The sequence below is a fragment of the Spermophilus citellus genome (genome assembly GCF_964194105.1).
Source record: "Spermophilus citellus genome assembly, chromosome: 4".
Lineage (NCBI taxonomy): Eukaryota > Metazoa > Chordata > Mammalia > Rodentia > Sciuridae > Spermophilus > Spermophilus citellus.
This window is the reverse complement of record NC_138185.1, coordinates 134,199,194-134,221,188: the sequence shown is the minus strand read 5'-3', so window position 1 is coordinate 134,221,188 and position 21,995 is coordinate 134,199,194. Positions and strand designations below refer to the sequence as shown.

The 21,995-nt window shown below is 50.9% G+C and overlaps 1 protein-coding gene across 3 annotated transcripts; it reads right to left on the bottom strand.

Moving 5' to 3' along the window:
• Positions 1–141: 141 nt before the first annotated feature.
• On the bottom strand, positions 142–21,864 carry SHF (Src homology 2 domain containing F). 3 transcript variants are annotated; one of them, XM_081293614.1, is made up of 7 exons: positions 21,336–21,864; positions 12,062–12,203; positions 9,146–9,352; positions 7,518–7,658; positions 6,134–6,305; positions 5,869–5,988; positions 144–2,335 (listed from the first exon to the last, which is right to left on the bottom strand). In XM_081293614.1, the coding sequence occupies exons 1-7, from the start codon at positions 21,831–21,833 to the stop codon at positions 2,149–2,151; spliced, it is 1,467 nt and encodes a 488-aa protein (XP_081149740.1). In that variant the 5' UTR covers positions 21,834–21,864; the 3' UTR covers positions 144–2,148. The 3 variants fall into 3 exon arrangements, with proteins under 3 accessions (XP_081149741.1, XP_081149740.1, XP_081149742.1); XM_081293615.1 differs by lacking the exon at positions 7,518–7,658 and having other exon boundaries at positions 142–2,335; positions 21,336–21,863; XM_081293616.1 differs by lacking the exons at positions 6,134–6,305; positions 7,518–7,658 and having other exon boundaries at positions 2,174–2,335; positions 21,336–21,859.
• Positions 21,865–21,995: the final 131 nt, after the last annotated feature.

The window sequence follows — 21,995 nt, the reverse complement described above, 5'->3', positions numbered from 1 at the left end:
CTTCAGCCCTCTTCTCCCAGATCCAGTTGTCTCTGTTTTTTAAAAATAATTCACTTTTCCACATTTAAGGTTTCTTTATTCTGCCCCAGGATAGGGTGAGGCACAGGCAGAGGAAAATACTCACCCAGCCGGCTCACCAGGCTGGTCCAGATATCTCTCTGAGCTTGCCAGTATCCACTGAATAAAGGAACCACTTAAGGCCAAGTACCAGAGAAACCTATCTCAGCCCAGGGGTGCCCTTATTGGTTTGGGCTCACAGGGTGGCTGGTGTGAAGTTTCTGAAGCCTGATCAGGAGGAGCAGAGAAAGGCTGTGGGGTTTCTGGAGGAGGTGGGCTTGGCAGAGAAGGAAGGGGGGATGGGACACAATCTGACCCCATAGGAAGCCAGAGTTGGCCTGGCTTGCTCTAAAACCTCATCTTTCCCTGCTCCTCTTTGAGCAACGGATAGTGGGGCATCTGTGCCTACATGGATCTTCCAGGCAGCGAGATGACAGCTGGGAGACAGATGAACTCATCACCTAAACTCTTCAGGACTGTTTTCATATGCAAAATGACTGATGCTCTCCAGTCTACCTCAAGATAGGGCAGCCTTCTATGAGGGAATTTCTGAAACAATGCCCAATTTCAAGTGATTCTTTTTGTCTCCACGGATTTCCTACTTTTGACAGATCAAAAGAATGAGAAACTCCCAAGTCCTGTGATTCACAGCACACTTGGGAGCTGCATGTTTGGGTTGTGGAAGAGGTTCTCAAATTGCCCTCCCAGGGAGCCCTTTCCTTAAGGTGTTTGTCCACCAATTTCTGTTCAGCTGTCTTGTGGAAACTGAGAGCCGGCCAGCAGTTCTGCGCTGCCCCACAGCCCAGTGGGTATTGTAAAGGTCCGGGCCCACAGGCGTTGGCAGGTCCCAGAAGTCAGCGGGGGCAGTGGCGTCGCTAGGGTAACTTGTGGGTGTGAGTGGCACCACGTCCCGGGCGGATGGTTCGAAGCACAACCACCAGGGGGCACCCACGGCCAACCCCGCGACAAAAGCCTAGGTGGGGAGCTTCGGGCCGAGGGCCACAGGCTGCCAGGCACTGCCCTGTCAATCAGGGGCTAAGGGAGGTGCGGCCAGCCCCAGAATACTGCGGAAAGAATGCGAGGCTGGACCCCCGCATTCTGCCCCGCCGCCTTCCCGCCTCCGCGGGCGCGCGTCTTCGCGTGGCAGGGCCGCCCCACTCCCTCCCGCCTGGCGCGCTGCCTCTTTGTCTCTGCGCGTCTCCCCTCCTCCCAGACAAATGGCTGTTGGCAGGAAATTGGACGCGCTCTTGGAGAGCCGCGCTGGGCAGTGCGGCGAGGAGGGGGCGCCGCGTGGCCAACGGGCCCTGGGAGCCCCAGCCCGGGTAGGGGCGGAGGGGGATGTTTTGACATCTCGTCAAAGGAAGGAACTTGATGTTTCGAAAGTGCTTTTCACAGCCGGCCTGTGTCGGCTCCAGAGCTGATTTATAAACATAATCTGTGCTCTCTTCCCGTTCCCTCCCCTGTCAACCCCGGGGGCAGCGCCGGAGGCGCGGACGCGGCAGTGCCTGGCAGGATCGGGTTTATTTATTGCCTCTGGCCGGGAGCCGGGGCGGCCCGGGGACTGCACAGTTCCCTCAGGCCCTAACCCTTCCCCCCATCTCTCCCTCCCACCCCCAGGCGTCTCCTACCCAGTCGTTTGCCTTCCCCACTCCCGGCACCAGACTCTAGGCGGATCCCTCGGGTGGCTTGGGGTAGGGGAAAATGGAGGTGGAGAGAGGGTCGGCGTCCTGTTTCACCCCGCACTGACCCAGCAGGGAGAGGGTGGTGAGAAAGGTGGCTACCTCTTCCATTGGGTTGAAAAGGGGCCGAAAATGCCAATCTTAAAACTCCCCAGGAGACCAGCAGCTCTGGAGTCTCTTTCCTCCAGGGGTTATCCTTTCTCTCCAGGGTTTGCTCCAGCTCCAGCTCCAGCCAACCCCTTATTCAAAGGCCCCAGTAGCCTTTCCCCTTTAGAATAAATTAAGGAACCTCCAGCGTCTACTAGATCCCAGGGCAAGGAGAAAAAAGGTTTCATGTCCCTGGGAAGAGCCACTGCCTTCAGCCAGGTGACAGGTCTGGGTCCAGGTCCATCATGGTGCCCTGGCCTCACATCTACAGAGTCCGGATGGCCACGGGGTACAGCAGGGACATGTGTTCGGCCCCCTTAATGGGCAGCTTGCGGCTGGCATAGTGATGCACGATTTCAGGGACGCTGCTGAAGGGTGGGCTGTTCTGGCCCAGCACATACTTGTGTTCCTTGGTCCGGGAGAGCTTCATATGCATGAAGCCTTGACTGCTCCTGGGAAGGGAAAGACACCCTGGTGAGTGGGGACTCTCCTCCGTTCCCCCACCTGGCCATCCAGTAACCTTTCCCAGTCCTAATGCAAGCCAGCTGAGGGTGGGAGATGATGGGAGTCTAGAAAGCAGGGGTGTGGAGAGTTTCTTGCTGGTATGGTAAGTAGCATTAGGCACTGGATCAAGGTAACATATAAATGTGTATAAAGTGAGTGTACAGGGTGTGTGCAGGTGCAAAGTGGAGTGACCAGTACCCCCAGCCCTGGAATCCAAGCACCCCTGCCCTTCAGATTTTGGAACCAGGGCCAATTTAGCCTCATTCTTCCTGAGCTATATGGCATGACACCTGTGAGGGCTCCTGATGACTCATGCCACAGATGCCCTTGGCAGGAAGGTGGGTGTACAGATGTGGTAACCAAATCTTGTTTGGGGCTCTACCTTGCAAAGACTGGGGGAGAAAGCAAGCTAATCTGGAAGTCCCCCCCCCAAATCTAGGAAGGCTCAGCTGCCTCCTCCTGGGGTCATCCCTTCCCCCTCTTGCTATCTGGACCTTAGGCCAAGGCCTCAACTCATCCATCCAGCCCTTGGGCCTAGAATGACATCACCTCCAGGCTGTAGCTCTGTTCCCTTTCTTAGAGAGGAGGGGCTCCACTGCCTCTCTCATCTCCCTGCACCACCCTAGAAAACAGCATTGGTGCTGGCCCTGCCCTCCAGACAGGGATGCCATTGTGCAAAACTTTAGCCAGCTCTAAATGTCCAGGTGGGCACTCTTGAGTTTCAGAGAGATTGCAAAACCATGCCAGCAAAAATGTTTGTCTAAACTATCACAGACTTGGTCTGCTGGGCACCAGGTCTGAAACTCACCCACAGGCAATGGAATGTTTGGGGGAGTCCTGAAGCTTGACTTGGCTGCTGCCGCCTACTCAGAGACCACTTGGGGAAAAGGACAGGGCTAAGAAGCCAGTGTAGGAAGCAGAAATATCAAGGGGATAACCTCCAACCTGAGGCCTTCACTCTTTGAGAGGTAAGGATTGAAAAGCATACTGCTTGCCTTCTCTGCTTGGGTGCAAAGAAGGCTCTGCCTGGACCCTTTTCACTAGGCCCACAAGTGAGAAATCAGGGAGTGGGGAGACTGAAGACAGAAAAATAGACCCCTAACTCCATCCCTGCCTCCCCTCAGTACTTGAAGCCTTAGAAGCCTGCTGGGAGAATGCTGGGGGCCCCAGGGTGTGTGTCAGGTCATCTGTGGAGCTGCAATAATGCCTGGGGTTGACTGACTGCACAAGTCCTGGAGAGGAGGAGTCCTGAGGCTAGTAGAGCCCTTGTGAATAGGAGAGGGAAGGCAGGGAGCAGTCACCCTCCCCTGTGTGCTCCATGCGAAGGTCCAGGCCTTCCTTCACCTTCTCCCAGTTTGGAAATGACCCCCTCTCCCAGTCTACTTGGGGGCCTCTCCCCAAAACTGTACATTATATTTTCTCCTCAAGGGACAGATTTGCCAAGAAGGGCAACAAGTGGCCAGAGATCTCAGCTCTACCTGCATAACTGACCTCACAGGGAGAGGGGTGACTATGTTTTCAACCTTCCACACAAGTCCCAAGAGTCCATTAGGACCTGGAGCATACCCAAGCCCTTGCCAGACCCTCAGGGGTGGGGGTGGGGCTGGGGTGGGACCAGCTGAACCACAGGGCTAAGGCTAGCAGGGCTTTTTGAGGAAGCTGTTTAATTACCAGTGAAAGCCCTTCCATTAGGGAGAGAAGAGAAACCATAATTGTATTTCAGAGAAGCCATTTATATGCAAACGAGGCTCTGGCAGACAGACGCTGGGGAGGCCTGACCAGCCAGGGCTGGAGCAGGAGTCCAGGAGGGCCTCTTCTCTTTACTCCCCAGTAAAAGGCAGCCCCCTACTCCTGCTTAGCTTTACTCCTTAGTTCCACTCCAGGGAGCCAGACACTGGTGTCTCTCCCTGCACTGGAGAGTACAGACTGCAGGCATATGGCACTTGATGAGGGGTGGAGCCATTCAGCCCAACTGTGTTTTTTTTTTGGGGGGGGGGGGGTACCAGGGATTGAACTCAGGGGCACTCGACCACTGAGTCACATCCCCAGCCCTATTTTGTATTTTACTTAGAGACAGGGTCTCATTGAGTTGCTTAGCACCTACCTTGCTGTTCTGAGGCGGTCTTTGATTCCCCTGCCTCAGCCTCCCTCCTGAATAGATGGGCCTATAGGTGAGCATGACCATCCCCTCCCTGTTGGGGACCTTGATCAAGTCACAAACCTCTTGAATCTATGTGTATAAAAGAGATCTAAATGGCAGGATGGTAGTTGGTTTGGAGATGGTATACATGCTGCTTGGGTATGCTCCATAAATTTTAACTATAATTTTTAAAGAAATATACCACCTAAAATTATGTATATCAAAATCTTGACAAATGAATTTTTCCAAAGTGCTCCTTTGGTTTTGTAATCTGCAGACCTCTAGAATATGACAGCTTTAAGGAATCTGAGTGTTCTAAGATATTTGCAAAGGGAGAAACCAAGGCCAGGAGGTTAAGTGATTTGTCTAAGGTCACACAGTTTTTATCAAACTCAAGAAGAGAACTCAAGTTACTTAACCATAGTTTGGTACTTTTCCCACAATCTTTTAGTAAAGTTAAATAATCATCCCCTAAATGTATAAGGTTCAGTAATCCCACATTTCCACAAATTGGATTGACTTAAAAATTGGGAGGCGTGGGGGTGGTGTTGGTGGGGGAATAATACCTGTTATCTAATGCCTCCAGAGAATGCAGTAGGAAATGGTGTAGGTGTCTGCTGGTGAAGCAGGGAAGCCCTGGACAGCGGCCTTATGTAGGCTATAGAACTCCTGGTCACCAAGAGGAAGGTTGGCTGGTCCACCAGGGAACCTGGAAGGCTGAGGCTGGGCTGTGCATATCTGCTGCTAGGGAGCATGACTAATGGAAAGGGAGGGCTCAGCCTTTGTTACCTCTTCCAGGACTCTGCCCCAAACATATACTTCCTCAGAGTAAACAGGAGTAGCTCTGTGTCCACTGCTCTGCCCTCCTCCCAAGCCCCAGCCCCCCATCTTACCCTTGAGACTCCCTCAGGCAAAGCTCTTCTATCTCCTTGTCTGTGCTTCTGGAACATCTTGTACTTCCATTAACAATGGTGATGGTGATAATTTATTGAGCACCATGCTAAGTGCTTCTCATATATTATTTCATTTAATCCTTCCCTATAAGATGAATATTATTATTCCTTTTTATTATAAGGCAACTGAGGCCTGAAGAGGTTAAGGGGGCCCTAGGCCACACAGCTAGTGAATGACAGAACCCTTCTGAACTGGATGCTGCAGCTTGTTGGTTTCCTCCGAGAGAGCAGGGAATGAGTCTCAGACATATCAGGATGCCTGCCATGGAGTCAGCAATTGTTCAAGGGGGATTGGAACCTCTCCAGCTTTACTGGCCATGGGGGGAGAATATTGGAGTCTCTTCCTGCCCCACGGGTTGTGCCCTCACCCGCAGCATCCCCTACTCACTTGAGGGAGAGAGAGAAGTCATTCTTGCTGGTCTCACTGTTGCGCACCAGATAGCTGGCCTCTTTGCATAGCCGGAGCAGGTTCTCGGCGTCTGTTCGGCTGATGGCCCCGTGGTACCAGCTGAGGATGAGAGAGAGGAAGGGGGGCATCCCTGCTGGGTCCCTCGCTGTCCAGGTCCACCCATTTGTGGGTGTCCCCTGCAGGGAAGCCAGTGCCAGGAAGGGAGGAGAGGTGAGGGAGTCCCCAGCTGGACACAGACACTCACACCTGGTTTTCCAGAGGCAGTGCTGGATCTGTCCACTCCCCCAGGGGGCTGCTGGGCTCTGGGCCTAGAGGCTTGGCTGACTTGGGGTTCCCTGCAGAGAGTCGGGGAGGTAGCCGCCCTTTCTCCTCCCGGCCAGGTGACAGGCAGCTCTTCTCTGTTCCTTCAAATTGGGCTGTAGGGAACACAGGGGTCATGGCCTCTGAAGACCCTAGAGGTAGTGCCCTACTGAAAAGCCACTACCCTGCCCCATTTCCTCCAGGCCTTTAAGGAGCCAAATGCATGTTCTGGAAGGGTGGTACACACTCACAGTCCTGACCAGTTTTAGGGACATCATCCTGAGCCCATCCTGGGTGGGTGGGGGGAAGGTGTAGCCTCTACGGCCACACAGGGAGGTTATAGAGGAGAGCAACACCAGAAACCACTCAGATGCTCTCCCAGGAGCCTCTGACTGCCTTCCCCTCTTCCATCCCCCTCAGCGTGGCTTCAGTGCTGATAATATTGTTTCTTTCTTCTCCTCAGAGTTCATTACCGTTCTCCAAATCACCCTGCCAAGTCATTCTGTAGAAATGACTTATCGATCTGAGAACAATTATCCGATTCCCCTTGGTGCCATCCTGACAGGCTAATCCTGCCCAAAGCCGCCAGACAGCCTGCCCTCCCCGCCCCAAGGTCGCTGCCCACTGGCTCCCCTCCCCCACCCATGGAAACCCAGGGAGGTGACTCTGCCTGTCCCAGACCAGGGCAGTCTGACCACTTAGCCTGCACAAGAGAGGGCCACCCCAGTGGGTCATATGGCCACATGAACACATGCACCTGCATTTACAAAAGACCTCCAACTCTCAGGCACAAGGGTACAAACAGATGCTCACACCTGTGTGCACACACATATGTCCATACACACTCTTGGGTGCCCATTCTAGGCAAAACTAAACACAGAAGGTGAATTCAGTACCTCGCCACCCCCCCCCCCCCCTCGTATTTGGGCTCTTTCTCCTTGTAGCATTTTTAAGCCTTTATTGTCCTTCAGTCACCATATCCTCTGCTTTATTCAGTTAGAGCTTCCTCTGCCAGCACCTCCCCCATGCCTCATAAGGGTCTGCACTATCAGGCAAAGCTCTAACCAAAGAAGCCGACTAAAAAACAGTAGATCTTTGTGGCACAGTTGGGAACATATTAGAAAGGGGTCTCCCTAAGGAGACACTTCACCACAGATGCTGAGGGAGGAGGGATATGCATTTTATCTTTTCCCTCTCCCTCCAGGGCAAGAGGGATTCTTCCTGGATTCTCCACACCTTGCCCCACTTCTTAGCTCCTCCAACCCAAACCCACAGGTTCTAAGAGGTGAGGACATGTCACCCTGGCCAGAAGCCCCCACAGGACCCACCGCTGCTGTCCTCCAGGCTGGGCTCAGGGTGGGGTGAGGCTGGACCGGAGATGTCCCTGTCCCCGTCAGGCAGGGAGGGGCTGCTGTCCAGCTGTCCCACAGGCGGAGGCCAAGGTAGGTCTTTGATGACCTTTATGTCAACTGGAGCCAGTAGCAGAAGGAAGAAGAGAGACAGACAGTGACAGAGACAGAGAAAGAGGCAGAGGTTGAGACCAAAACCCAGAGCTAGGATATAGAACAGCCTAGAAAGGAGATGGGGGAGAACAGAGGCAAGGGCAGCTTCTGGGGAGGGAAGAGAACAACTTAGGGGCTGGACAGAACAACTACTAACCACATACTAGGCTGGTCTGGTCAAAGCCTGAGAGGCTTTAGTGGCAAGCAGCAGGACATAGTCTTTCTTTGCCAGCCCCATGGGCCCCATTCATTTGATCTATCTAAGCCCCCAATCCCCAAAGGGACCAGAAAAGGAAAAAAAGTGGTATCAGGAGCTACCCACACCTCTGGTACTACACGCGGGCTTCCACAGCCTCCTGACATTCCCAGCCTTGCTTCCCCTTCTTCTTTCACCCCCAGCCTGAGAATTCTTGGGCAGTGAGAATGTGACAGCTTAGCTTCAGGTTGTCAGAAACACTCAGACTTGGGGGCAGATGTTTTTTGAAATGTAATGCCCCTCCCAACCTCAAGAAAAGTGACGCCACCTTCGGCTGCAGGACTGCTAACGAGGTTTCCTAATGACCAGCATAGATTTTCCCATTAAGCAATCCAAACAGTATTGATTCTCCAAGGAGACTTCTGGAGATAAATGGCCCATCCTCAATGGTGTGTGCTTTACAGGAAGCAAATTAGAAAACTGAGGTTTCCCAGTCTGGCTGCCAGGGTGGGGAGGGCAGAGTGGAGGGCTGGGTCCAGCTCCAGGATGAGCCTCTTGTTCAAGGAGGAGTGAGGGGACATGGGAACAAGAATGAAGTCTAATGGCGTTTAAGCCCTCAAAGGTTCAGGAATGAAAGCCCTTTCCCTACTGGGGGTCTTGCTCCACCCACCTCTGCCCATCTCTGACAGCCAACCTGCACTTTTCCATGGTGGACTCCCAACTGGGAACCAACAATGGTGTGGTTAGGACAAGAGAAATCAGATCTTCATTCAGCAATCAGGGGATTTCTCAGAGCCTCCGCTGCAGCTCAGAGATCCCTCTGGGGCTGGGCCTACCACTGGAAGACACAGTCCTAGAATTCAGGTTACTTTGCCACAGCTATTTTCATTGTCTGAAGTATTAAATGCCCTCTTTTGTTAAATGTATTTAATATACACCACAAGCTTTATAAGCTTTGTATTGAAATTTCTTTATTTTTAAGTATATCCAGCCCCTAAAAGATGGAAATGGCCTTGTCTTCTGAGAGATGGTGATGCAGGGAAATGCCTTCATCCTTTCCCCATTCCATTCCCTGACCCTGTGCTCAGTGTGTGTCTACACTGCCCAAGTCCTCATTATCCTTGGTACAGAACTCAACTCTGCCCTGAAGACCCATTCCTGGACCTCCCTGGGTTCCTGGGATCTACTCCTTTCATTCTCCTGAGTCTCAGAAGCTGCTCAGAAACCCCAGCATATCTGCCTTCCCATCAAGACTCACCTGCAAAGGCTTTGGAAATCCGCTCCTTCTTCCACTCCCAGGGCTGGTCATACTCCTCCGGGGGCCTCTCATCATCTTCAGGCAGGCGGGACTCCCGGGGCCAAGTGGCTCCCTCACCCTCTGGGGAGGCCCCCTCCTCCTCTGGCTCATAGGGTGTGTCATACAGAGGCAGGGGCTGAGCTGAGGTCTCCTTGGAGCCCCGGATTTCTGCCAGGGCAAGAAGGAGGGAGAGATGCAAGGAGGGAGAGATGCCTGTGACCAGGGCACCTCCTCCAGCAATGCTCCTCACCATGAGCCAGGTCTCTTTCAAAGGAGATGTCCTGGCTCTGGAAGAACTCAGGAGTCAGAAATCCTGGGTTCCTCACCCTCAAAATACTTCTGGAATGCATGAGGCCTTGGGCTCAAACCCTAGCACCAAGAGAAAAAAGAGGGGGAACCCTCCAAGTCAAACAGTTCCAGGGCTCTACAAGCAGGGGATCCAAGAAAGACAGAGGCACATAGGCATCAGACTGAAAGGCAGAAAAAGGATCCCATGACGGTCAGCAAGACTGGGCAGATGAAGTTGAAATGTTTAGGAAACTGGGTCATGGTCCTCCCCTACCTCATCTTCTCCTCATTGCCCAGCTCCATTCATTTCCTCCTATCCCAAGTGATATTATTTCACTAAAACCAGGAAACGCTTCTTTGTTACTCAGGCACTGCTGACCAACCCCACTGTGAACTTTCCTCTTCCACAAATCAATTTCATGGATTGTCTTTTCTCTAATCGTTCCCATTTGGACTCTTCCTGGATCCTCTCTTGGTCTGTTTTCCAAGGTCAAGTCTTATTCATTTTTTCCTACCCTAACTTTTAAACTACTTGTCTCATGGCTCCCACTGCATCTATAATCTAGTCATATACCCATGGCCAAAAAGATGTTTTGCCTTGACATCATATCATTTCAAACTCACCACCTTCCTCCAAACTAGTCAATCTCTTTTCAGGATCACTGACCCCACTGAAAATCTGATTTTAAAAGCTACACAGCTACTATTAAAAAATATGTATATAGCCAGGCATGGTGGCACATCCCTATAGTCCCAGTGTCTTGGGAGGCTGAGGCAGGAGGATCACGGGTTCAAAGCCAGACTCAGCAAAAGCAAGGCACTAAGCAACTCAGTCAGACCCTGTCTCTAAATAAAATTCAAAATAGGGTTGGGGATGTGGCTCTGTGGTTGAGTGCTCCCGAGTTCAAACCCCGGTATCCTCCCCACCATATACATATATGAGCATTCATGGTCTACACCCCTCTGACCTCAAGGAGGTACCACCTTCTCACTTTCTTCATTTCTGTCCACTATACTATTTTCCTTGAACCTGACCCATCATTGTCATTATCTAAATCCCAATGGTTCATTGCCAATTCCTGATGATTTTCACCCTCATCTTTACATATCTAGATTACTGCCAAGGTGAACCTCCACTTCACAGGCTTGTGTTTTCAGGGTTCCTGGGAACAATACTCCTGGGATAATACTCCAGAGGCTCTCTGCCTCCTACCTACCTCTCCAGAGGAAGAGCAGTTTGATTGGCCAGTAAATTTTCATTCTCTTACTTAGATCTGCCTTTGGCTACTTTTACCTTGCAGTGAGTGGCCTGCCTCCGTGTAGAGGCTTATGGCTGTCCTTTGTTGCCCAAGTCTGAGTGGGCAAGTTTAATTCTGTGGCAAAGTATTAAGGAGCCCATTGTGATGATTGTAGCGAGGTAATATTCTCCAATCAACTTTATCAGTAATAGACATTTTAATCTCCATCTGTTTCTTTAATCTTATTCCTCAATTATTCCCAAGCCCAGGAAAGGAAGAAAGAGATCTAAAGTATCAGTCCTTAAAACTCCAGCAATTTCAATACCAGTTTGCTAACTTACTTTGCTCAACGTACTGATGTCAGTTCTTCCAGTTCATTCTGCACACTAAAGCCTCAGTAATCCCAATTTATCCCCACCTTTTTTTTTTTTTTTTTAGTCTGGGAATTGAACCCAAGAGTTCTCTATCACTGAACTATATCCCCAGCCCGTTTAAAATTTTTTTTTTAGTTTTCATCTTGAGATAGGACTGGTCTCAAATTTGCAATCCTCCTGCCTCAGCCTCCTGAGGTGCTGGAATTACAGGCCATGCACAACTGCACCATGGTTTATCTCATTTCTTTCTTGCTCAAGAATTCATAGTGACTCTATTCCCCCTTCTGAACCAAATCCAAGCTCTTCATTCCTACCTTTGAAGTGCTTCACTGTCCCTTTGGTTTCTCATCTTAACTCCCAATATGCCCAAGGACTAACAGTATTTTCCCCTAAATCAATATTCTCTCACCCTGGCTTGAATCTTGGTTTAGACTGATCCATCATTGTCTTTCTCTCTGATCACTCCCATTTGGACTCCGACTCCAGATCCTCTTTTGGCCTCTTTTCCCCAAGGCCAGGTCTTGTTCATTTCTCCCCACCCTAACTCTTTTGCCCAGCCTCATGGCACCTACACTATATTTCTAGTCATGTTTCTAATGCCATAAAGATGTTTTACTTTGATATAATATTTTTCAAATTCATCACCCTTCTCAAAAGCTCATGATTCTCTTTTCAAATCTTTTTAGATTCCTTTTTTGGAAACTTGACCTTCTACCACTATCTTGCCCTTCCTATCTCGAATGCCTCTATCTGACCTTGGGTTGCATGGCCTCCTCTATGGCCTCAGAGCCAAAAGTCACAGCTCCTCCTCCAAAAAAGATTACCTTGAAGGCAGTGGCTATCACTCCTAAGGACCTGGCAAAGGCTTTCTCCATATTTTCTAGGGACCAAGGAGTCCTTAGACTTGAGGGGTCCCAGAGCCTGTTTCACAGAGGCCAGGCTTCAGGGAGCACCTCCCCTTTCCCTCTGTTACTTACCAGCCATCATCTTTTGGGCCTCATAGGGCTCCATGTAGCCATCATTTTCAGGGACCTTCTCTGGGGCTACTGAAGGTCCTGCCGAACCTTCACCAGTTTCCTGAACATCAAATGGGTCCGCATAGTCTTCTAGGATTGCCAACTGTGGGAAAAGGGCAAAGACAGGGCCTTCAGACAATTGAGGCAGGTCTGCTTCTCCCAACTCCATCCATTGATGCTAGTCCTGGGTAGGCTGCCTCAAACCCAGAGTCCCAGCTACCAAGAGAAGTTTCTGAGCTTAGATAGGGACTAATTATCACTCTTCCTTTGCAGGGTCCTAAAATAGGTTGCCACAGTGATGCATCTTTCTTTTCTGCTGATTTTGTGCCTCTGGACCATGTCCTAGCCTAAATGGTCAGGGTGAGGTTATTGTGCCATGCCTTAGGGTCCAAGCTGGTCAAGAACTTAACGCCAAGTGGTTCAACAGAGAGAATGAATTCAGAGAACTGGTTACAATGGTATTGGAAGAGTTTAAAAAGCAAGCAGGGAATGGTGAGGCAACTCAGAGATTAGCATGGTCCATGCCCACCACTGCACTTCCAGACGTTGAACAAATATAAACAGATGCCAGCCCTCAAGGAAGGAAAGCTGAATACTCACTTTACCACAGTTCTATAGATTGATCCTCACAATGTCCCCGTCATGTGGGTATCATTATCACTGGAGGCCCAGGGCAGCTAGGGAGTAACATGTCTAAGACCATTCTGTGTAAGTGGGGAAATAGATTGGAACTCATGCCCTTTGTGCAAAAGGCCACCAACCTGACATCAGTGGGCATCTCAGCTGACCTAGGAGAGAGATGGCTTGGGGAAGCCCTGAGGCTATGCTGAAATTCCCTTGGTACTAAGGGACAGGGACAAGAAAGTCCCCACCTTATCCCTCTATTTTTCAAGCTGCCCCTCTATCCCATACAAATGGCTCATGACCACATCTCTGTCCCCATATCCAGTCAAGGCAGAACAAACCAAAAGCTACACACCCTGCAGAGGTGCCCAAGATGCTCAGGGCAGGGCACAGCTGAGGACAATAGAGTCTTTCTCTAAGCTAGGTATGGGCTTTTCCTGATGGGCCAGCAGAGGTGGAGACAGCCCAACCCACTCAGGGCTGTCAGCACTCTAAGAGTACCACATCACTGGGTTACACAAGGTGGCTCTGTGGCCTGTGCTATGAGGAAGGGCCACTCCTACCTTTCCCCAAATCAGAGAGTAGACTTTAGTTCTGAGCTGGATCAGGGATGTAGGAGCTAGCTGAGCTGGAAGTCCCTCTGGATGACCACCCTGGCCTGGGTGAAAGGATATAGGAATGGTGACCCCTAGAAAGGCAGAAATGGAGAAAGGAAACTCCCAGAGACCCCTTTGGCAAGTTCCTTCAACCCCTGATGGCCCCTCTAAAGGATTCTGAGGTTCCCAAAGGCTGCTAACATGTCATCCCTCAGGTCTTCTACTCCCACCTTGTTCCTTTACATCCCCTGCATCTCCGCCTACTTCTGGAATGACCCCATCTCACACCCTGCCCCTGCAACCACCACCACCAGATCATCCACCAGCATGGAGCGCTTTGTCATTTTTGTCTCTCCAGCTCCAATTAGCAGCTGACATATAGTAGGCACTAGGAAAAACGTCTTTACTCCTTCACTTCCTATCTTCCCTTGTAGCTCTTCACCCCTAGTCCTCTTCTTTCCAGAAAGCAGAAATATGAAATCCACTTACCTGTCACCTGCACCTTATTGCTTGCTTCTTCCCAGGCCAATGGCACCCACAACCCCACCCCTGACCAAGGGCGCTCTAGAGTCAGCCCACTGTTGGTAATTCTGCCAGGCAGCACCCAGCCTCACACTCATCTGCGGCAGCTACTCAACAGGGTCTGAATCATCTGACAGGTTATCCTTAGACCTTACAATAGCTATCTTGCTTTAAGAAAAATCCAGTTAACAGAGATGTAAGATTCCACTTTCCTCTGTGGTTTCTCTCTACCAACCCTGGATCACTGTTCCCTGAACGCTCTGCTCTTTTCTACCTCAGTGGCCTTCCTTCTGCCTAGATCTCCTTCGTATTCCTTCTGGCATGACCAACCCTTACTCATTATTTTCTTTCTTTAGAAAACTCTTCCATGCTCACATAGGTCTGCCTGTGAGGTGCCTCTGTGCTGGGCTATTGTCACACTGTGGTAAATATTTGAAGACTGTGGGCTTCCTGAGGGAAGGGCCCAAGTCTATTGCTAAATATCCAGTGCCTGTAAACTCTTAGTAATTATCTGTTACATCCATTCACATAAAACAGGAAGAAGGGACAATGAAACTCTTTTCTTTGTTCATTCAGAATAGAGAGGAAGCATAAATCTGGGTGGAGTCATAAAGGAGGACTGTCTTTCCAAGTGAAACTGCACCCCTTGGTGAACAGAGGATCCTAGTGCAAGCCCTCCTACCCCACCACTACATGGAGCCCCTTCACCCATCCCTCACTACATATGGTCAGAGCTGCAGCAGCCAGCTTCCCACTGGAATCCTGGGCTAGTGCCTGGAGCTGTGACCCCTCCCAGGCTGGTGGGGGCCTCCCCAGTGCCTGTGGGCAACCAGGTGGCAGCTCTGCGGGCAGCTCAATGGCTCCTCTGTTCCACTCCTGGCTCCACACCCTGCTCCAGGAAGCCCTGGCCCCTCGCCCTGGGCTGGAGTGCCCAGAAGAGCCACCCACAGGGCTCAGAAAGGGAGCAGCAGCAGAGATGCCAGCTGGGAAGGCTAGCAGGATGTGGCAACCACAAGGGCACCAAGGAACCCAGTAGAGCCCAGGCTACTTCCACAGTGTTTCTAAGTCTGTGAGGGTGAACTGCTCAGTGGGAGAACCTGTCCCCTAGACTTCAGATCTATCACAATTTGTTATTTTGTTTGTGGCCCCTCAGCCCCCTCTGATGTCCCCACTGCTGTGTCCTTCATCCAATCAACCCAGGGCCCTCCACAAAGAATATATTCAACACATAATTCCTGGCTGCCTAGAAGGCCTCCTTCTCCCCAGGCGACATCCTCTGCAGTGAAATCAACTTCCAGATCCCCATTCACTTTGACCTCTGACTGACTAGTAAATGGCTGCAACATTAGGCTCTCAGGAGAATAGGATCAAAGCCTCTAGCTCAAAGGCAGAGGGAGGGACAGTCAGCCAAAGGTCTTTGGGAAAGGTACACAACACCAGGATTGATATTTAGGCATATATCCTCTGGTATAACCAGAATGTTATTCAAATGCTAAAAATATTTTCAAACTAGTGGGTAAAACAGCTCCTACCCAGAGGGCCCTATATCCCTCTCCTTTCCGAACCCAGCAGGCTATTTCCAAGACCCTGCTACTCTTCTGTTCAAATGGGCAGTGCCCTTCCCAGAACAGCTGTCTACTTTGCATCTTTCCTGCCCATGCCTCTCCTTAGGTAGCTAGCAGGCCCACCATCTGGTTCTGTCTTCCACTCTGAGTTGAGATGGGAACATGTCTCTACCCATGGGGCTCCAGGGGTAAAAGTCCAAGGCAGAGCAAGGAGCACATGTTTCAGGATGTTGGCTCTGCACAGTCCCCAACCTACCCACACTGCATTTCTGTCACTTCTTTAGTGAACATTATATTATATTTAATGTCTGGAAACCTGTCTTTTTTAGCTGTTGAATGAGCATGACAATCATACCTATATCAGAGGGTAGGGAAGAGGGAAATAATTTTGTAACAATTCATAGTCCACAGGCTGGCACGTGAGTGAGATGAGTGTTCCATAAGTGTTAGGTCTGATGATAATATTTTATATTCTGGTATTAAGGCCTTACAGTTTAGGTGCTTCCCAGGGCACACAACTTGTCAGCAGTGCAGATGAGACTACAATCCAGGTCTCCTAACTCTCAGTACCTTGTGACAGATTTTCTAAAACTGAAAAATGTAGCATCTTTTTTTTTTCTTTACTTGTAGATTTAAATTTTAATTTAAAATTTAGGGGCTGAGAATATTGCTCAGTAGTAAAGTACTTGCCTAACATTGCAAGGCCCCAGGTTCAATCCCCACACAGAAAAAATGAAACAAAAAACTTAACCTCTGAGAAGTTCTGCAGCAAATAAATCAATCTAATTTTTGTTTAACTTAGTATTTCCCCTAAATATTTAATCATGGGAACCCTTCCTTACTGTTAATCAATCAGTTTGATTACTTTTCCCAAGATCAAACTTTTTGTAGCTGATATTCCTACTTCTTGGAATGTCCTCTCCTATTTTATTTCTCTGTGAAACTCCTTCACTGTGAAAGAGATTTGTTACTTTCCTTTTCTAATTCTAAGAGCAATGCCATGCTTACAAAACATTCAAACGTCACAGATGTGACTGATACTACCAACTCTTAAGATACTTAGGACCATCTCAGGATTGGCAATCTCCAGGATTCAGAACATGGTGAATTTATCACAGAAAATGCCCCTCATCTCTTCTCTAAGGATCCTCTCTCCTTGTTCATTAGCATATGCTTCATGAACAGTTCTTCTCTGTGGGGCACCTGGTGGTCAGTGCTGAGGGCCTAGGCATAGTGCTCAGTTTGGAGTCAGTCCTCCAGGCTGTGAAGCTTGGTTTTCTTCCTGCTAGCATTCAAATTCCTGTGCTGCATTCCTCTATATATAACCCAGAGATAGTAATAGAGTCTTCCTTATAGGATTGCTTAACCACTAAGCCACATCCTCAGCACCCCCCCACACACTTTTTCAATATATATATATATATTTTTTGGTTGTAGGTGGACACAATACCTTTTATTTAATTTATTTGTTTATTTTAAAATATTTTTAGTTATAGATGAACACAATACCTTTATTTTATTTATTATTTTTATGTGGTGTTGAGGATTGAATCCAGTGTGTCACACATGCTAGGCAAGTGCTCTACTGCTGAGCCACAACCCTAGCCTCTCCCCAGCCCTTTTTTGAGACAGGATCTTTCTAAGTTACTTATAGCCTCACTAAACTGCTGAGGCTAGCTTTGAACTTGTGATCTTCCTGCCTCAGCCTCCCAAGCTGCTGGGATTATATGTGTATCACTGCCCCAGGCCTAGGGTTGCTGTAAGGATCAATTGGTCTAATACCTATCAGATGCTTCAAAATGGTAACGCACAAAGTAAGTGCTCAGTAAATGTCAGTCACTATATCACTAAAGAGTAATAGACCATATTTTGGGGTCCTCAGGAGCTCTTACAGACACAAAATAAGCTCCAAGAGATTAAAGTGCCTCAGGGTGCTCTGGGAGAACCCACAAGCCTACAGCATGCAGGGTTTAGACCCCACCTTTACTCTCACATAACATCTTGCTGGTTCTGGGGTGAGGGCAACTGGAGTATGCAGTAGGTACCCCTTCAAGTCTTGGACCCCAGCCAGGGCTTGCTCGACCCAGCCAGCAATTCATGGTCCTCAGGGTCCCAGCTGTTCCTAGCTCCCCACAGGCAGAGTGCCAGGGATGAGGCATGACTGAGTCACTTATTAGCCAAGCAAACCAGTACAGATGTCTTCCAGACAGAATGAGAGCCAAAGTGTGATGCCGCAGTACTGGGTAGAGTGGAAGGGCCAGACATAATCCCTCAGTAGTCCACAGGTCTCAGCCATCCTTGAAGCACCCATGGTGGCAGAGATGGCCAGCCCAGGCTACAGAGGGCTGTCTAACCAGTCCTCAAACGTCTCTCTACCTGGACCTCTACTATTTCCTCCCTCCCCTTCCTACAACTTTCCTTCTCCCTCTATTTCTATCAGAGAATGCATGCAAGATAAGCAGATCAGACATCTAGACTATATGGAGGCCATAGAAGGCAAATGAAAGCAAACAAACTACAAAAAGGCAAGGACCAAGTTCTTCTAGATGTCCCTTTAAGCATCTAGGTCAGTGTCACCTAATGACATAATACACCCAATGAACACTGGCTAATAGTCCTACATTGCTGGCCTCTAGCCACCCTCCTAATCTCGGAGCAGGACTTCAGACACTCCCGACTGCCTCCCTCATTTTTCTCTTTCTACCTGTCTGCTCGCTTCTTTCCAATTTGGAGCCTGGAGGATCCAAATCCATGTGGACTACATCTACAAGGTATATCTGTTTTTAAATGTTAAGACTATATTTTTGGGAGCTATAAATCCCTAATCTGAGAGCTATAAGCCTTTCCCTAGAAAAATGGGATATACTTACACACAGTTGCTAGAGGGTCATGAACCCTAGGACCTCTGCCATAAGCTAAGAATAAGAGCACTTGTTTCAATATGGGGTGCATGACCATCTTATTGCCATGTTACTCCCTGCCCGCCAACCCATACATCTTTGCATGACAGAGGCAAAGGACATACTGTGCAGATGATCATAGGCAGCTCAGAGCTTCATCTATTTCCATATCCATCCCTTTTCCTCATTACACCAGATTTTTCCTATTGAAGTTCAGAGAAATGTGAGCAAATCAAGGGAAGGCCCCTATCTCGTATTCCTCTGCCAGAGCACCTCCTGGAGGCGGGACAAGGGCCCAGCACCAGAGGGAGAGTATTTCCTGTGGCCAGATGGTGAGCCCTGCCTGCCCCTTGCAGGGCGCCACTCCTGCTGCTCCCACACCTGCCCTGCCAGGCTTGCCCAGATGGTCACCCTTGCACACCTGCCAACTACAGCAATGGATTTCAGGGTGGGCCGGGAGCCATAACCCTGCATGGGAAGAAAGCTTATAGTCCTGAGCCCCCTGGGTTTCTCAGGGTCTTGTCCAGGTCCTGTTCTCTCCTGCCCCCACATGCACAAGGCTCCTTTACCCTCAGTCTCATCACAGAAGTACCTCCACCCATTTCATCAAACCTCATGACCAACCCCTCTCAGAGTGCTGATCCCTCCCATCCTCCAGCAGCAAGTAGCCAGGCTTCAATAGAAGGACAGGAACAGGCCAGTCCAAGGCACATCCAGGTCCCCAGTCCCCATCTCACCTAAGGAAAGATCCCAAAGCAACAAGTCAAAGGGCTCTGCAGAACTGAGAGGAGGGAGAAAGCAGCCACACACCACAGAAACACTAGCTCATTAGGGGCGGGGTGGGGGGTGTGTGCAGGGAGAGAGGGGTGCTCACTATCCAGGGGAAACATCTTGTGTGCAATCTGCAGGTCACTCAGTAGGCCTAAGGGGTGCTTAGACAGCTGGGGTTAGTGTAAGAGCTTAGGAACCCTGTTTGGGCTCTTCCTAGGGAAAGACTCTGGAATCCCCCAAACTGTACTCCTTAAGTGGTGGGAATCCCTAGGTCAGGGCCCACTGAGGCAGTGTCCTTGCCCTTAGGACAGTTCAGATGGTATCCCGAGTCCTTCTCATCACACCCACTAAAGAAACAAAGACTGTGTGGCTCCTGGGAGAGCCTGCTGGATTTCACTCCTGTCCTTGTGGTTGACAAAGTAGTCAGACATCTCTTGCCCCCCCTAGGTCTGAACAGCCCACAGATCACAGAGCTGACCCAAGCGAAGGCATGAAGAAACCAGGGGTCTGTCTACATGACCGAGTGGGTACAGTCCCTTACTTAGGGATCTTTGGGAAAACATGCAAGGGTTGCTACTAGGCAGCCCCTGACCCTCAGGCCACCCTGGTAGTGTATAGTCACCATTCAGGACATATTTATGCACCCCTCTTTATGCCAAGCATTGTGTCAAATACTTGGGAGATTCAGATATTAGAAGAACACAGTCCTTGTCCTGGAGGAACCACAGCTTGGTGGGTAGCATGTCAGGCCATTCTAAGCCACTGCAGAGAGGAGAAGGGCCAAGGACAGCTTAGGCCCACATGCCAACAGGCAGTGGTCAGAGAGGAGGAGACTAACTGATCCACGGTAAAAATAAGGCCTAGTACTTCAGTCTGCCTCACCACCACCAGCACATCACACAACGACAGGGACAATTAGGAAGGAAACAGCATAGCCTGGGAAAAGTACCCTTGAATCTTCCTCTGAAGACTAAGGATCCTGGCCCACAATTGGCAGCCATGCCCCATGGCAGGAACTACAGAAAAAATTATTCACATTCCTGAGGCTTCTGTTCTGACCCTGACACATCTCTCTCATCCAGGAAATCGGGCAGAAAGGCACTTTCTCGGCTGAAAGCCTCAATCCTGGAGCCAGTGGATTTAGACAACAACTTTGCTCTCCAATCAAATAAAAATAAGAATGTTCTCCTCTGCTGAAAATAGGGAAATAAGCCCCAGAACTGAGTTCCTAGGGTTTAACAAAGAAGGACAAGAGGGCCAGGGTGGCTTTCGGAGTCATAGTCCTAGGATTTAGAGCTAGAGAGACCTGGGTATGGCTTTCAACTGTTCCTCTGTCAGGGAGGGCCAAGGCCAACGTTGACTGGGTAGAAGGACTCTAAGACACTGTAGATGTCCTGGGGCACAGTGACTGCCCTGCTCTCCTTCCTATCCCAGTGCCTGCAGATCCATCAAACCACTCCAGTCTCTCTCAGAATGGACTTGGATAGAAGGAGGGCAGGAGGAGAGAAAGCATGGACTCAGCTACTTGGCCCTATCTGGGCAACAGGTCCTGAAGAGGGACTGCCCTTGGGGAACAAGAGAAGGAGTGGGCCTGGACCCCAGTGGTCAACATCATTGGTAAGAGCTGCACAGTGCCCATCCTGGCCTCTTGAGAACAGCCTGTCCAGTTCCAATCTCACTGGGTAAGGCAAATGGTCCACAAGGAGAAACCCCAGCTTTCACCTCTGTTCTGGGGTTTCAGCACCTGCAAGGATGCTTGGACTCTAGGGAAAGAAAGGAGAGAAGGAAGAGGGGGAGGAGGAGAAAGAGGAGGAGAAAGCTTTGTGCAGGTTTTGCCCTGGGGGAGAGGTCAGAGATCAAAGGGCAGTGAGCCTCTGCTCTGAGGGGCAGAAAGGCCATAAACCAGCAAGGAGGGTGGTGTGCTTTTCAATCCCCGTTAGAATAAAAGCTCAAGGATCAGGCTCCCTGGGGGCTTCGAAACCAAGAGCAGAACCCAAGAGGGGGAGGGTCACTAGTCCTGAGGTCTCATCAAGGGATAGGAGCAGAGTTCGGGGGGGCCCCCCATCTCGGATTAGCAGGTCGAGAGAATTTGAACAAAGGTGGGTTAAGACTCTTGAGCCCCAGGTCAGGGACTAAGCTTGTGTCCGCCAGGAGCCGTGACAGCGAGAGACCCGGCCAGGCCACCTTTGTCCCTCTCACAACCTCCAGACCTCCAACCACTCCCCTCCTGGCCACCCCCTCCCGGCGCGGCACTCACCCTATCGCTGCTGGATGGGGGTCCAGAGATCCGCTCATCGGGAGGGGGAGCTGGGGGCCCAGGGGTCTCAACCCGAATAAGGCGGTGGGGGGGCGAACCGTGGCGCGGGGGCGGCGTGGGGCCGGGGGCTACCGGGGTGGCAAGGGCTACGGAGCCGGACGATCCCCCGGAGTAGGGGTCTTCGAAGTCGCGCTCCCGCTGCAGCCTGTAGGCGGCCAGGATGTCTGGGGGCGGCGCGGGGGGCGCGGCCGGGGAAGGCGCAGGGGGACGGTAGTCGGGCTCCGGGGGCGCCGGCTTGCCCCCACCTCCTCCGCCGCTTCCCCCGCGGAAGCCCAGATGCTCCCGAAGCCACTTCGCTACTCCGCCGCTGCCGCCCCCTCCTGGGCCTGCTCCCGCACCTCCAGTGCCCCGGCGGGAACCCCCCGGGCCGCCTCCAGCGCCCCCCTGAGCCCGCGGCCCCGGGCCGGAGCCCGAAGGAGGAGCTCCGCTCAGTAACATGGGGCCAGCCAGACTGAGCGAGGGGAGCACTGTAGCCCGGCGGGGGGCGGGGGCGGGCGGCAAGGAGGGGGCGGAGCTGCGCCGGGCGGCAGGAGGGGGCGGAGCTCGTCAATAACAAGGGAGGGGCGGGGCTCCGCTGTCTAACGGAGTCGACCTCCCTCT

Bases quoted from the DNA above. Each gene is read 5' to 3' on its own strand.
- SHF (XM_081293614.1), bottom strand. From the start codon at position 21,833: ATGTTACTGAGCGGAGCTCCTCCTTCGGGCTCCGGCCCGGGGCCGCGG. The intron at 12,204-21,335 runs GTGAGTGCCGCG...CTTTTCCCACAG, and splicing joins CCCCATCCAGCAGCGATAGG to TTGGCAATCCTAGAAGACTA. The intron at 2,336-5,868 runs GTGAGTAGGGGA...TTCCCTTCCCAG, and splicing joins GACTTCTCTCTCTCCCTCAA to GAGCAGTCAAGGCTTCATGC.